The sequence below is a fragment of the Anoplopoma fimbria genome, chromosome 1, assembly GCF_027596085.1.
Source record: "Anoplopoma fimbria isolate UVic2021 breed Golden Eagle Sablefish chromosome 1, Afim_UVic_2022, whole genome shotgun sequence".
In the NCBI taxonomy this organism is placed as follows: Eukaryota; Metazoa; Chordata; class Actinopteri; order Perciformes; family Anoplopomatidae; genus Anoplopoma; species Anoplopoma fimbria.
The window spans coordinates 16,148,257-16,165,057 of NC_072449.1; the positions used below are offsets into that span (position 1 = coordinate 16,148,257).

A 16,801-nucleotide genomic window follows, 5' to 3' on the forward strand; every position below is an offset into this window, starting at 1 on the left:
CCCTAGTAAATGGGGACAACAGTGTAGATAGATATCTTCTTGTACAAAATGGGATTGCTCATCTGTTTTTTTGAAAATGTCCATATGAAAGGTAAAAATGTCTTCTTTGACGACACCACATCGTGCCAAATTTAACTCAGTAGGGTTTGAGTCTGAGTGTCAATTACCACATGCCTATACAATACAATACAACTTTATTAATCCACAAGGGCAATTTGATTTGGGGCATAAATAGAAACAGACAAAAAGAAAAAACAGACACATCACAGAGGGACAATTTACAAGCAGAGGAGCTAATTTTGGAGGACTTTATTACCAAGGTGGTATATTGACTGTGAACTAAGTAATTGACTTTGGTCAATTCAGCAGACAAGTATGCCTGAGAGGCAATGGATATATGGATGAAATTATTTGGAGGTACTGAATACTGATGTATAAATTTGACGCAATGTGTGATATAGGAGAAGAAGCAATATATTTAAACTGTGCCATCATCCATATTGATTTGCTTTGAGTGGAGCAGAAAGGTGTGTTGTACTGTATGTGTCCTGTAACTGGGGGTGCATAATATGGATTTTTTTCAGCTGATGCAGATAGCAGATATTTACCTGCTTCTCATTGCCAATATCTATAAGACAATTGATAATATCAATAATTTTTGTTTTGAAAAGAATGACCTGTATTTGATGCACACAGAGTATGTAGATGATGCTTATGTTTAGTCAATGAAAGCAATTTGGGTTCATGTATCAGTCAGTAACTTATTGGCTATAATTTCAATATCCGAATAATACATAATAATATAAAGAAGTCACCATTAATTACATGTGTTATGTTTAACTGTGACGCTGATGATGAAGGCCAGGCATTAGCAGTAGCATCATTAGTTTTTGGCAGCACTGTAGATCACATTGAATTCATGCCTCACTGAATTCTACAAAAGGATAGTTTTTACTAAAATGTTTGTTGGGTCAAATAAAACTAGTTCATTATAAACATTCTATATACAGTACAATATTAATTTGTCACAGGGTCATGGTCCATGTTTTGCATGCTCAGAAATTGTCAGTTGTACTACTCGAGATACAGGGTTCAAAAGGAGCAAGAATTTTTTTTATTTATTTTACCCAAGTGCATCAACAGGTCTGTCAGCATTAATGCATGTGTTTGGTGTGTAAAACCAATATTGTTTGGTTATTGCTTGCACTATTGCATTTTTACAGGCCAAAAGTCCTCTCAGGGACAAATAAAGATTCAAAACAAAATCTAATGTCATATAGACATCCTGAATGGCATTTTATCCATTAGATAAAGTAAAGCTTTTTTTTTTATTCATCGTCCATCCTCTGCACCTGTTGGTTGCTAGGCACGACAAACTAATGATCTGGTGATACAACATTTTGTTTCGTCACTTGATCAGTTTAGGCTTACACTTTAACATAAGAGCCATTTGGACTTCCTTTCTGCTGAGCTGTGTGTTTTTGAACTGGAGCTTGATGCAAACCTGGTAGAGGAAACCCACAAAGGACCAGGGACAATATTCCCAATCATGACTTTCTTCCTTTGGTATTTACTTAGTACTCTACAAATTGTCTACATTTTCTCTTTGAAACACACTAATATTGAAGCTGCTACCTTTATATTTTTGTATTCACCCCAGTTCCCTTTTCTTTAAAATAATAAAAAGAAATAGTGTTCTGAACATTTGCTGACTACCCTTTCTTCCTGAAGGACTAGGGAGAGAGATAACTTTGAGCATCCTAATGTGTTCTATTGCTTCCTTGTGGGTGCCTTGTTTAATTCAAAAACATCTTATTCAAGATGTTTACTTTTCATGATTACTAATATTGCTTACTGATGAAGAGAAAATTGGAAAAAAGCTGAATCCTCATAATTAATGTTTTCCAAGAGCCACTGATGTCAGAGGTTGACCATTAATGGTGTCATGTGGAGTTCAGCGAGACAAATCCTATAATAAGATGCTTTTACACACTCAACAAGTCAACTTCCTGTAAATGGGAAATATTCCCACAGGGAGACCTCGCAAAGGTGCTGTGTGTAAGTGCATGCGTGGGTGTGTTTGTAAGAATGCCATCACATATTTCATTTTGCTCATATTTTAGCCTTATCAGTAGGAAAAAAAATGAAGTTTGACTGTACAAGCATTAAAACACACTGCTACGAGACAGCCAGCACAAAGAACAGTGGATCTCTTACGGCTGCAGACTTCTTTATATTCCAGCATTGTCAAACTTGTGTAACAACCAGGTGCGACTGTCCCTACAGTATATGCTAATGTTTCTACCTGGTTCTATTGTGGACTTGTTACTTGTCATAATTTTGCATCAATTTCAACACATTAAGAAAAAAAAATCATATAGATAGTCTACAATTTTCAAGAGTAATAGCGAGTAAGCCCATGCTCTCCTTTTGTAATTGCAGCATGATGCCAATCTTTGGCAAAGCTTCTGTATTTATGATTAAAGTTCAAAGAATAAAAATGTAGTTTCAGAATAAAATGTCAGAAAATGTGCCATGGAGACGGGGTTAAAGAGTCACAACCTGCAGCACCAGGTGATTTCACTAATTAGCACACGTTTGCTCAGAGAGAAGCAACTAATCCGTGTCTCCTGGTGGGGTGTTTGTTTTTCAGCGTTGCCTGCAGACTCTGTGCTCTCAGTAGTGGCGCATGGTGTGAGAGCAGTGAAGAGCCAGTCCTCCCCTTCATACTGTTGGCTACATAGAGCCAATTTGATTTCAGCACCATGGACAGAGCCCGCCAGTGTGACGGGGGGGATTTAAGGGTGCAAACGTCTGAGTATTGTGCTTATTTCGTTGTAGCCTATGTTATAGCAGTAATCAATCACATCGATCGACGTGGAGTCTTTCCACTGAAGCAGATCTCTTATGTGGGCAGATTCACATACGTTGTGTAGGCATAAGCAGTTAAGCAAGCTTTATGTCCTTCATTTAGTAAAAAAAAAAAAAAAGAAAGAATAAACTGTAAATTAAAGTTGAGTGCAATCCCTGAGGGATATCTAGAGCAGGCAGGGTCCAAGTCTCAGTCACTTAGTATCCTGTCTGTGTTGGAACGTGTACTGTTCCAGGCTATTTGATTTACCCGTATGCTCAGCAGCCGACTGGGAAACCCCCTCAGAGATGGACAGACTTCATCTTTCACTGGGACAAGCCGTGAAGCATCCCTTTAGTTTTTTCCATCTGGAAAAAAGATGAAACTGTGCTCTCCACCGTGTAACTACGCGATCCCAGACCGTCTGTCAGTTTTACCGACCTGCTACCAGCAGATAAAACGCTTGTGAGTGGGATACGACTAACATAATGCACTCTAACATAATCTACTCCAGGCTATGAATCTTTGTCCCCGGTTTATTTTCTTATTTTAAGCCCAACAAAACACCTTATTATCTCTGGCTTTTATCATACTGTGTCGCTGAGGGATCTTTCTTTCTTTCTTTCTTTCTTTCTTTCTTTCTTTCTTTCTTTCTTTCTTTCTTTTTGCGCAAAAGCTGCTACCCGTGAATGATCTGGGGGTGTTGACCAAAGAAATAAGAGCTCAGTTAGGCTAAACGCTGTCACAGCTTACACAGAGAGGGGACCACGACCACGAAGTAGTGCGCGCAAGCAAGCACGCGCGCACGCACGCACGCACGCTCACTAACGCGGGTCCCTTCTTTCTTGCTTTTCCTTAAATGAACCCCGATGAAGCCTTATCAATAGGTTGCAGCTATGAGATTTCGGTGTTACCGCGAGTTAAATACGGCAGGCAGGGGAGGGCAAAGTGGGAGATGGAGACGGGGGGGGGGAGAGAGAGAGAGAGAGAGAGAGAGAGAGAGAGAGAGAGAGACGGGGCGCGCATGTCCAGTTTCTTCCATGCAGGCTGTTCTCCCAGCTCGCCAATCATTGTGGCGAGTTTCCCCCACTCTCTCCATCTCCCCGTCTAGAGTCTACATGTGCGCCGGGCAACCAGCTCTCCTCTGAGCGGACACTGCAGGGAAAGAAACGATGGAATAGGAATACTGCTGGACAAAACGGGGGAGAAAAAAAAAAAAAAAACCTCTCTCATCTTTCTTATTTTTTCCCATTTTTTTTTTTCTGACGCTTTTCCTCTCTCTCTCTCTCTCTCTCTCTCTCTCTCTCTCTCCCCCCGCATCTCTCCACACTCTCTCCCGATGTCTCTCAACAGTTTTTGAAAGGATTGAAGGAAAGAAAAATGAGGATTATTATTTTGTCTTGGCACTTTCTCGGGGTGTTTTCCGCCCTTTGGTGGCTGGCGGCAGGGGCTTTCCCCAGCTCGGTGCAGATAGGTGAGTTGGAGGATTACTGAATTTACGCACGGGGCACTCAGATCTGAAACACTACACTGAATATTAGTGGATATTAGTGGATTAGAGGACAGCAGTCACCAAGGAAAAGAGGGGATTGCACCAGGACCCTCCAAAACCCAAAATCAATGTAAATCTCAAGAAATGTACGCAGGAATGATGAGACAAGAACATACAAGTATAGAAATAAAAAAATTCTTCTGGTGCATCTTTTTCTACTTGTCTTTTAGCCAACATGTTTTGGGGTTAAGGGGATAATGGTGTGTCTTTTCTCTGCTGAGACTCCTGTGGTTTAAAAAATGCACACTTTCACTCTGTCTATCCTTTTACCGAATTTGCTTGTAATATACAAGGTTGCTCCGGGCTGAATGTTTCAGGGAGCTTTATTCCCTTCATTCTTCTTCACTGTTTAGACACTGCAGTATTCTCTCTCTCTCTCTCTCTCTCTCTCCCTCTCTCTGTCTCTCTCTGTCTCTGTCTCTCCCATGCCCTTTTCCAGTTACCCTCCTGTCAGTGCGGAGGAAGCCTGACTTTCAACCTGCCTCATAGATCAGAGATAAAGTTAACTAAATCTGGACGGTCATTGGTTTGCTCAATGCGAAGGGACCACACATGCATTGAGCATCTCTCTCTCTTACACACACACACACACACGCACACACATACAGGCATGAGTGTCATAATGAATGCACTGCATCATTCCTTGTGGGGGCAGCTGGGAGGTCCTATAATGAGATTCAGCTCCTTGACTCTGTCTCCCTACAGCTGCCAATAAAGTTAATACGCTAAATATTTCCTGCTTGGCACACACGGAAACACACACATATTTGCACAGGTTTTCAAGTATACCTGTGCGCCTATACAGTATGCACATGCAGTAAAAAAAAAAATGCACACATGCTGTATGCTGTGCACACAGCTGCAAGTATGCATTCACATACAATTACAGCATACGGCTAAATACTTTTTACACAGGTAAGATGTGCACACAAAGTGAACATGCACACATGCACATACATGCTGTATAAATCCTATGTGATCGTGCAGAAGCATACGTGCACTCTTTCCTTCCCTCCTACTGTCTGCCCTCCTTAAACACTCCAATATACATACATGATCATTCACTCGGCTCTCCAGCACTTCACTTGAGGAATCATTTGCATATCTCTGCATTGCACACGAGTGTAATGTCAGTGGAAGCGCAGACATTGTGTGTGTGTGTGTGTGTGTGTGTGTTAGAGAGACAGACACATATTAGTTTCTTGGAGAAACTGGTGCAATAACGTGTCATGTTTGGACATATCTCTACATCTCCTGTAGTTGAAGTGTGTGTGTATGAACCTGTGTGCGCTCTTAGGTGGAATTCTACCCTAAAACATTAAACCAGGTTTTTTCCTTGAACAATTCACTTAAGGGAGAGTTCAATGTAGAATAAACCTCATGAATTATTCTATTAATGCGTTAATGTGTTGTCTCTATTTATGCATGTGTGTGTTTGGTGTCTTGCTTTGGTTACTGATCTACTGCGGGTTATAATGACAGAAAAAAGAGAAGATAACACAAACTTGTAGTTTGAACGAGACACAGGCAGACACACACAAGTGACATATTATGTAGAAACGGTTGCTTCGTTCAATACGCTCTTCCTCCCGACTACTCGCCTCTCATCTTTCCTCCCTCCCTCCCTCCCTCCCCTTTCTCTGTCTCCCGATGCAATGTCAAGGCTTCACAGTCTGCCTGTGTAATCCAATTCAGTTGAGTTGAATCTGATTCAGTTAAACTTAAGTCACATCAGTTTATTTCAGCTCAGTTCAACCCACTGTGTGAAGCAATGTAGAACTAATCTATAGGATAAGCATATCAAATCTATTTGATATCCATAGCAGTACAAGAAAATTACAAATTATATAGACAAAGAAGATGATTTGTATTCACAAACAGTTAGTCATAATATCACAGTTTATCCCTCTTTCCCAACGTTTATATATCTCATGTTGCTAATTCAATTACAGCTGTAAATTTCCCTAGAATAGGACCTCAAGCTCAAGCTTTTAGCGTTTTCTGTGAATGTTTCGTCAATACATTGACTATGGCTCTGTTAAGGTTATTCTATCACATCTGACTGGCCTGACCTACAACAGCCAAGCAGGACGTGATTAATACATGTGGATTTTGTTACATGTTGTCTTTGCCAGATGTTTTTTCCCCTCCATTTTGCCAATGGAAAGTACATCTATCTAAGTTATGTTTGATCCATTTTCAGTCAATTTCTGCAGTTATTGGCATTAGATTCCAGTATTCAATTAGTAGTTTTCTTAATTTTAAGCAGAAGACGTGATCTACCTATCTTTACAATAGACACTACATCGCTCTCTCTCTATTTCCCACATATTTTCACACGTTCTTCCTCTTCTTATTAACTCTGTCTATTTTTTGGGACTTAATACTGTCAACTGTTTATTATCATCTCCTCTCTCCCATCTGATTTTTGTTTTATTAGATAGGTTGTATTCAGGGAAAATCTCATTTTTAAAGGCCAACTCACATTTAGCACTCACCTCCCTCTCCCTTTCTCTTTGCATGGTCCATGGTCCTCCTTTATTCAGCTGACACTGTCTGATCTGGCTTTTCTCCTCTGTTTTCCTTTATGCCCTGTCCAACTCATTATGTCTTTGACTCCCTTCCTGTCGGCTTAGTTGTCTCTCTTTTCTTCTCCCACTCCTCTCCCGCTCTCTGTCTTTGTCTCTGATTTCATCAATGAAATGTGTTATGTGGGTATCCATATGTGTGTCTGGATTAATGTTTAAGTGTGTGTGTGTGTGTGTGTGTGTGTGAGTGAGGATGTGCTGAAAGACAAATTACCTTTTGTAACAAAGCTAATGAAGATCTCTCTCTCCTCTCTGTTTTCTCTGCCCTCCTCCTCCCTATCCATCTTTCTTTACACCACATTATTCTCCTTCCTCTTGTCTCTCTACCTCTGTGACCACACTCCCACCTGACCCCTCTCTAACCTGCAATGACTCACTTCCTTTACACACCAACCTGTTCATATACTCTTTGCTCCACCTCTTTTTCCCTCTCTCTAGGTGGGTTGTTCATTAGGAATACGGATCAAGAGTATACAGCGTTTCGATTAGCCATCTTCCTTCACAATACCAGCCCTAATGCTACGGAAGCTCCGTTTAACCTGGTCCCACATGTCGACAACATAGAGACCGCCAACAGCTTCGCCGTCACCAATGCATGTAAGTATTTGACTTTAAATAAGGCTGAAACGAAGATTATTTCCCTCCATCTCTCTCTGACTCTCTCCGTGCCCTTTGTTCAGTCTCTCCCCTCACCGGGGACTGGTAGACTAGTTTGTGGTGGAAATAGTTTTAAAACTGTCTTTTCTGCAACGGTTGCTGAACAATTTGCAACTGTGAAATGTTGATTTTAGACACTGTGAAGTAAATTTTAATAATCCAAAATACAATTTTTTTTTACTGCCAGGCATTTCGAGGCAATGTTGGTGGTTAATATAGCCAGCAATTATGGCCAATACACTTTTATAAATCATATTTTTGCTCCTCTTTATGTTATTCACATTTATTCCCACTTTTTACTTTCAATCCCATCGGCAAAAAAGCTAATATTACCAATCAGAATTACAGCTTATTACAGCTATAAAATGAGTCTGGGAACAGTTGCAGACAGTGGTGAAAATGGGTCCTTTGTGTTCAGAACAGAAGGGAACAGTTGGTACTTGTGTCCTCTGTGATCTTTTGAATGATGACAGATAATCTTTCACCATCCCTTAGTGTGAGTCGAGATCTAATCCTTCGCACTTCTTCTCGACCTGGAATCATGAAAGAGAGAGTTTGTGATGTTTGTTTGTGTTAACATGGCTATGTGAGAGCCAACAGTTCACGAGTGCTCTGCATTTTCCAGGTGTCTGCACTGTACGTGTGGATTGAACATTAAACATGTAAATACTTAAAGCCTATTACGTCACATCATAAAATCCTGCAGTGTCTCAAAAACATTTCAAAGGCATATTAGATTATGGACCAATAAATGAGATGTTCATCATAAAGCCAATGTTAGCCATTAAACACCTTTGTTTGGACATGTCTTTGGCATACTTTACGATGGACATTTGTGTGTTTAGATGTGGAATAAGATAAAACAAACATGACATGCTGGAACATCTTCTGTCAAAACACCATGTTCAGTTGAATTTGAGCTTATTTGACGTTCACCAGCTGGTCATCCCACACTTTTGCTTTGTGGTTTTCCTGCTCTTCTCTGGACCTGTAGCATTTATTCATTCTCAATAATTGGGATCTTTTGTCCCCATATACAGTTAGCTTTAGTTTCTTTAACTTCATTCCTTCAGTCATAGTGGCCTTGTGAAGTGCCACTTGCCCAGGCAATGCAATTTACTGAAACTGATTTGATCATATTAAGTCCTCACAAAAGAAGATTATTGGCATAATCATTATTATTGTTTGCCGGGACGGTGAGATATCCTTACTTGATGGATTTGTTTACTGTAGCTTCTTGCTTAGAGCAGTGGAGCTTTGCTGTGGCTCTCTGCATGTATTTGAATGACTTAGGAAGTTTGATTATTTGCTTTCTGGCATCTAATGAGTGACACACTGATCTAAATGGTTCTAATGTTGTTGAGTGTCTTTCTGTTTGTGCTTGTGAGCTGTTTGCCCTTTTGAGATGAGAACAAATCTCTAAAGGATACCCCTTGTGTTATTCTCTTGCTCATCTGCCTCCTGGTAAGATATTGTCATGTCAGTGCATGAGAAGGTACAAAGGTTCTATTGTTACTTTGAACAGTGGGGTACGTTTAGTTTGGTTATTTGCACACAAAATTTGAAGTAAGATTAGTGGGGATTAGCAGTTTGTGCTGATTATGTTGATTAAAGAGAAAAGCAAGATAATATGAAAATACTATTATCAGTTTATGTTGCTTCTTGTGCTTAGAAGCTAAATTTCCCTCTCAGGTATGATATCATATAGCCTCATTTACACAGGCCTACGGTGCATCCATCTTATTTTAGGGAAAGTTTCATGTGATTGTACTGTAATGTTTTACCTCCTTATCTCATCAAACTTTAACAAATTGACCACTGGGGCTGTTAACTAGGCAGAGCGAACAAAATCAATACAGTATAATACAACAATAATTTCTCCTTGTGATGTTATATCATTGTGTTTAACAAGATTCTTTACAAATCTCCAGATTGTAAATGAAAGCTGACACAATCTGCTCGGTGTCAAACCATGCTATTTAAAATGGTAAAGAAATGGTTCTCAAAGGAGTGCTTGAAATTCTAAAAGAACTTGAATATCATTTAGCGTTGTGTTAAGCATCAGTAAAATACATTTTGACATTGTTTGTACATGGAAAGTATTCATTAAGGATTTAACTGCAGCCAAATGCAAGTCACATAGTATCATAAATCAAAATGGTGTAATGCAATTTCCAAGTTTCTTTGTCTCCTGTCCCAAGCATTGTAGCCCCAGATGAATGAACAATCTAGTTAATGCAATCTACAATGATTGGAAAATGAATAGTCCGTCTACTACCTCCATGCTGCATCTATTTCTGTTCACTGTTTAGCAGTGTGAGTGGGATGGTACATATCGAATGCTCATCAGGTGGCATTCTTGTAATGTGAGGGGAGTTGTATGTATTTTTATGGAAAAGATTATGCACAATAGTTCTGAATGTACAGAACAATCCTGCAGGTGTTTTACAAAATGTGTGCAAGCACTGAAGCCAGACTGACTGAGATATGACACAGTGGGTGCTAGAAATATTGCTCTCTCTTTGTGCACTCATTAATTCTACTACATCCACTTAAACCCCAGTGACCTGCCAGTGATTTAGTTAAACAAAAAGTGCACTGGCTGTTCCACTGGCTGTTCCACTGGCTGTTCCTTCATTGCCATGAAAACAGGATTAGTGTAATGTTTGAGTCACTCCCACATACACTGCGAATACTCACTCTATTCATTAATACACCAAAATGTATTCCTCTTTGGCTGAAGGAAAAATAATTATTTTTTTAGTTAATACACACACACACACACACACACACACACACACACACACACACACACACACACACACACACACACACACACACACACACACACACACACACACACACACACACACACACACACACTTATAAAGCTGTGGGTCATAAGAGGAGGAGTTTCTGACAAAGTGAAGCTCTTATATGTGAACTGTCTGCTCTCCACAGGCTACATGTAACAAGCGTAACCTCTTCTCTGTCTGTTCCTGTCTCTGCCTCCTTCTTGCCTACTTGCCTACTCACTTGTTCCATCCCTTTCATTCTCCTCTCTGTTACTCTCCCCCTTGTCTCCCCATTTCCTCCGATTTTCTCTCCTTTCCTCGGCTCCCCTATTATTCGTTATGTTTTGCCGTCTCTCCCCTCTCCACAGGCGTGGTGAATGGATCTCTAAATTAATCCCTGACTCTTGCTCCGGGTGGTGAGCAATGCAACGAATTAGAATGGGGAATTCTGTCTCTGACCTTGGCTAGTTCCTCTCTATTCTAGTATTCAGGAAGCGTGAACGGATCATAAAAATCCCTGGTCCCCATCGTTTTCCATGTTCACCAAGGAATACAACCTTGTTTCTTGTCCCAGCGTCACACATTCATATATCTTCTTCCGCTTTCAATCTTTCTTTGTTGTTTCCTGCCTACACATGCATACCAGTGTCTGTCTCTTTTGTAGTATATATATGCTTATACTGTATCTGTGTAGGTGCGTATTTATGTCTGACTTTCACCTTGCTGTGTTTGCATCTGTGTGAATATGTGTGCATTTTTTATGTGTCTCAGCCAGAGAAGCACACTATCCCACTGGGCTCCTCACCAACGCGTCTCTATTCACTGGCTTACAGAAAATAATGCACATGGATTAGCGTGACCAAAAGCCACTGTGAATGTGTGTGTATGTGCATGTATGGGGATATTTCTGTCCATACTGAAGGCATGTGTGAAAACGTGTGTGCCATTGAGGTGCATGGGCACATATGAAAGTGACTGTGTGTCTGTGTGTGCTGCGAAAAAAAAGCCGCTGAGACAGAGCGTGATGAAGATAGACAGAAAGTGATAAGGTGAATTAGGCACAAAGGAGAAAGAAATGGAGAGGAAAGGATTTGTAACAAAGAGGTGGTTATGCCTGGTTTGCGTGCCAGAACTCAGAGACACAAGGATGTGCTGCCACGGCTTTAAATGTGATTCTCGATATGCGGGGTAATACTTCTATTTTAACTAGTTTCCTGTCCAAAATTAAGATAGATGATAAAAGATGGATTCTATTCTATTCTGTACCAACTGTACAGCAGTAATAATAATGATTATGATGTGTGGTGTAGTGGTTTGGGTGGTTGATGGTTGCTGACATGCATAACCTCATTAATCATCTAGAGTTAATATAGATTGCGCTTATAGTGAATCATTTGGAAATCAATACTGTTAATGTATTATTGACTGCCACAGATTGCATTTACATGCAGGCTGCACCTGATTAACTTTGCAGCCTGACTGAGTCAAACTGTTGGAGTCTGAATCTCCTTGAGGTGTCCGTCATGTTTTGTCCCTCTGTTGTGTGCCGTTTAAGACACAATTAATTAATTCAGAGATGTGAAGGCGATAAAGCATTTGAATTTGAAGGAATGGTAGTTAAACCTGCACTCCACCTACACCATGACAAAAGTTCCCATTTTATCGGTCTTCAAATCATCACTGTATTTGCATAAATATAACATATTCTTATGAAATATTTACGCTTCACCTCAATGTAACCTTGGCATGCATGTTGACTGTTAGCACTCTTGGAATAAATCTGTGATCTTCACACTCTTCAGGAGCAGAAACTGGGACAAAAAATAAAACATTGTTGATAAAGTATGATTTGGTGGCTAATCAGTGTGCGAGTCAGTCAGGGTGGCTTGGATACAGTAAACTTTGCTGCATAATCAATAATGTAAGGTTAGTTTTACCATTAACAGGCTAAGAACACGACTTTAACCTGCTATAACTGGACTTTAAGATATGACTGTTTTCTTATGTTGATAAAGGTTCACTGGCACCAGTGACAACATCTGTAAACGGTTGTAAAACATGTCAGCTAAAGCTTGATTAAAAGTCACAGCGAAGCTATGGAAACCACATACATAACCGCATAAAAATGGAATAACGCACCAGGGCTATGGCGGCTAGCAGGAGATACCCCATCGGGACTTCAAGGACTTTGTTTGGTCAGCGTGAGATTCTTGTGTTTTCTCCAGCAACTTTCTGATGCCAGGAGAGGCTTTTCATAGCAAAGACAACATTATGAATGTTGATGAAAGATGATAAAGCCTTTGTTTCTTCAGTAACACATATCTAACACAAGCATCTACAATGCAAACCTGCTCACCACAATCACCGCTCAATATGAACAAATGAAAATAAACACGAACATTGTGAGGGCTGTAGTCTCCTTTTTAGTAATGGCACTAAATAGAATAATGTTAAAGTTTTCTTGCAGGTGCTAAACACAGGGGAATCTGATCACTATAAATCATTTCTAAATAAAAACCTTTGATAAGGAATGTACAGCGGGACTCCTATTAATCCCTTTATCCACTATAAATCTTTCTTAAGAAACATTCTTCTCTTTAAACTCTGACATGATTAGGGTAATTTGTATTGCCAAACGATATAAGCTTTTCAATAGCTTGACAGTTATTGCCAATGTTATTCTAAAAGTCCCACCTAGCTTAACTAACAGTTTTTCTTCACAAATTGACCAATCACAGTTCAAGAATGGCTGACATTGATTTCAACAGCTCTTAAGGTTGTGTTTTTCGGAGGCTTGTTTTCAGCATTTCTTAGCACCTTCCTGTTTATTAAAGATGCCAAGTGGAAACACACCCTTCAGTCTGTATTCCCAAGTTGACAAAAAAATGACTGCATCGGCGGTGATGAAGTTGTTAATTGAAAGGGTGTCAATACAATAGTGTACATAAAGACACACATGTATACGCACACATACACACACACACACACACACACACACACACACACACACACACACACACACACACACACACACACACACACACACACACACACACACACACACACACACACACACACACACACACACACACACACACACTTTCAAAGAGTTCATCAGTGTTTCACATTCAGCCTACATGCCCAGGCTTGAAGCTTTGATTATGTAGATTCCTGGTACACAGTGCCACAAATCAGCACCACCCTTCTACACACACAAGCACAAATACAATGTTTTACAGTCTTTCTCTCTCTGACATATATACACATTGATTTGCCACCATGTCCGTATATTTCCCCCTTCCTCACATACAGCAATTCTCTGTGCCTTTTCCTTGCTCACTTCTTTCATTAAATGGCTCAGTCGTCTTGTAGATGATTTGAGACTCTCAATAATAGCACTGAACCATCATCTTTATAGGTGATTTTTTTTTACATGGTTATATGTCTTCTTAATGGCCACACTGGGGGAAGTAATGTGAAATGATATCTGAAACCCTGGCACGACAAGGAGATTTATAAGGCAGCAAGCCTTCGTTTATTCATGTTACTGGCACACTGAAATAGTTGGATGATTCTGACGGCACTCTAAATGCTTTTGCTGGAATCAAGACACATTATGAGATTCAGTAATATCATGGCAATAAGGGATTTAATTTGAACTCCTCCCGTGTACAGGTACCTCGGGGTTATTTTGTTTGTCACCAGTTGTAATAACTCTGCAATTTAAATGATTTATATCTTACTATTTGGTTCCTACTGAGTTTAAGTCATTATTTTTTACTCAAATAGTAATAATGGAACAGTAGTAATGAGCAACAATACATACATAGATGGATTGCAGCTAAATTGTTATTTCTATATGCAAACTGTACCTTCCATAATGTCATCAGACCCGAGCCTGCAAGCTCTACAGATGGCGGCTCTACAGGTAAAGGGGTTCAAAGCTGCCTCTTGAATTTGATGGCCCTTATTTCCTCTGGTCAAGTACATCTGACAGACGTTATCACATACACATAAGACACGCCTTATATGCATATATTTGCATTGTCAAGGTGACTGCACCAGTTTCACGAAGAAGTTCACCATAATTGCAATAGACGTTCCCAGTTATGAGATAAGTAAGTTTTACTTAATACAGGAAAAGCCAAAATTTTATATCTTGGAGGGAATTAACAAACTTCTGGAATTCCTGCTAAGTTTTCTAATCATCCTGAGTCTTCTGTCTCACATACACTTGCAAAGGTGATAACTGCTATGAAGGTGAAGCATAGGTCTGTACTGTCATGCTGTGGTGGTTAACGTTTATTGCAAAAGTATAGTGGCAGTATTTGCGCAAAATAATCAACTACCTCTAACTTTTCATATATATATATAAGGGCTGTTTTTTCATGCTTAACTGTTAGCCTACATTACGACTAAAATTGTTTTTAGTATGTTCTCAGAATCATAAACAAAAAGCAGATTGTTTCTGGGGTAGCATGGTGAATCTGTAAAGTTAGAGTCTGATGTGTTTCCTTCCCCATGCTGTGTAACAAATTTAGAGAGTGAGACTCTGCAGGTGTACGTACTACGTACTGTATATCTTAACCAAGTTAGTGAACCATACTTGGTGAATGTTCGTTCACTTTTACGCCTTCACAAAGGCAACAGACAAAGCTCGAGGCATTATGTTTTTGCATTCGCACAAACATCCACTTGGGCTGGAGGCTCAACTAATTACAATTTGGTGAGTCAAAGGTCAAAGTTCACTGTTATCTCAGAAAACAAAGGGAAGGGAAGAAAACAACATCGCCATAACTCAGGCATACAAATGCTTATTATGACAATTGCACAGAAATGGACAGATACGGACGTGAGCTGCAAGAAGACTGGTTGGCAGAGGCATAAAACCATAAGGCAATCATTTTAGTTGAAGGTATTCATTTTCAGCTCAGTTTTTGTGTGTGTGTGTGTGTGTGTGTGTGTGTGTGTGTGTGTGTGTGTGTGTGTGTGTGTGTGTGTGTGTGTGTGTGTGTGTGTGTGTGTGTGTGTGTGTGCATACTTGATTGGTGGCTCATGTGGGGTGCTGTAAGCGCTCCCTGAAGAATCAGTTTGTTGCATCATTTTTAGTCTAGCGTCAGCAGTAATGACCAAACAGCAAGCAATATTATTAGACAATGCCGCAATGAATCCGCACATTTGCTTCAGGTAATCTGATTTAATTTAGTGGCACAATAAAACAGACTGTTTCTCAGTGTGTCTCACTTCTTTCATTAAAAAGTCTACTGCCGTGGAGTAAAGCTCACATCTCACTGCACATCTCACTGCACTAGCGATAGTGAGAGGGCTTTATTAACAGCAGGTAATGTTCTTTCTTCAACGGATAGGATGGAAAACTATGGTGCACAGGCAACCGTAGACTCAACAATTAATAAAAACTGTATTTTGAATAACCAAGAACTTTACAGTAAGTCCAAGTTGTTCAGTCTCATAATATCAACATGATGGGCATTGAGACGTCTTAGGGCATGTAAATGAGGATTTCAAAGCAATGGTGATGGCTGGGGGTGAAAACTGGGACTAGGAACTCTATTTAAAAAATAAATAAATCAGATCTTAGATTTTTAACTATGTGGTTAAGCAAACAGAGGCAGCTATGGGACTTAAATGTTAATGTTCTGAGTTTTTAAAGACCAATAACATCACAAATAGTTTTGAACCTAAAGATCTCAGTTTGCAATATATTGCTCTGATATTCATTAAATGGAGATCTCGCACGACGAGTTTTAGTTATAAGGGTGAACAAAATGCAAATGAAACAGCAATTAGGGAATAAAACTCATACTGAACCTGCACTGATTATGAAATTATTTTTTGTGGGTCTTCAGTTCCTTGAGGCAAGATGAGACAGAGTTGTTGCAGGTTTTACAGACTAGCGAGCCTGAAGCTGGTTGAGTAAAATCCTCCCACAACATGCTGCAGTGTTTTGTCTGGTTCAGCCAAGTGATATTACAGTAACACTCAGAAAAACATTTCACTAGTCAGATGGGGAATGTCAATCAGAAGGATGGAGGTTTTTTTTCTCCATGTGAAAATTAATTCAGCATTGTTTTTTCTTGCTTGTTTGTTTAAGCCTCAGTATTTATGAAAGGTGAATAATATTGTTGGACCATGTATGTCTCAATGAATCGCCATGTTCCCTGAAGGTAATCTGACTTCATTGGAATAAAAGGGAGACTTAGTTTCTTTAACCCACACGCTGACCCACGCCTACACACTTGTGTACACTCACACACACAGCGAGAGCCTCGGCTGCCTCGGTCTGTCTAATGTGTTTCATTAAGACCTCTATTTTCCCACTGGGCATGATAGCTGATAC

At 39.8% G+C, this 16,801-nt stretch overlaps 1 protein-coding gene across 3 annotated transcripts in view; it reads left to right on the forward strand.

Moving 5' to 3' along the window:
• Positions 1–4,228: 4,228 nt before the first annotated feature.
• Positions 4,229–16,801, forward strand: part of gria4a (glutamate receptor, ionotropic, AMPA 4a) — a 97,877-nt gene continuing 85,304 nt past the window's right edge. For 2 of the 3 annotated variants that reach the window (XM_054603382.1, XM_054603402.1), the window contains exons 1-2: positions 4,232–4,325; positions 7,430–7,588. In XM_054603382.1, coding sequence (XP_054459357.1) covers positions 4,232–4,325; positions 7,430–7,588 — 253 coding nt within the window. Of the gene's footprint in view, positions 4,326–7,429; positions 7,589–16,801 lie in introns of all 3 variants that reach the window. The other variant, XM_054603391.1, reaches the window with a different exon arrangement.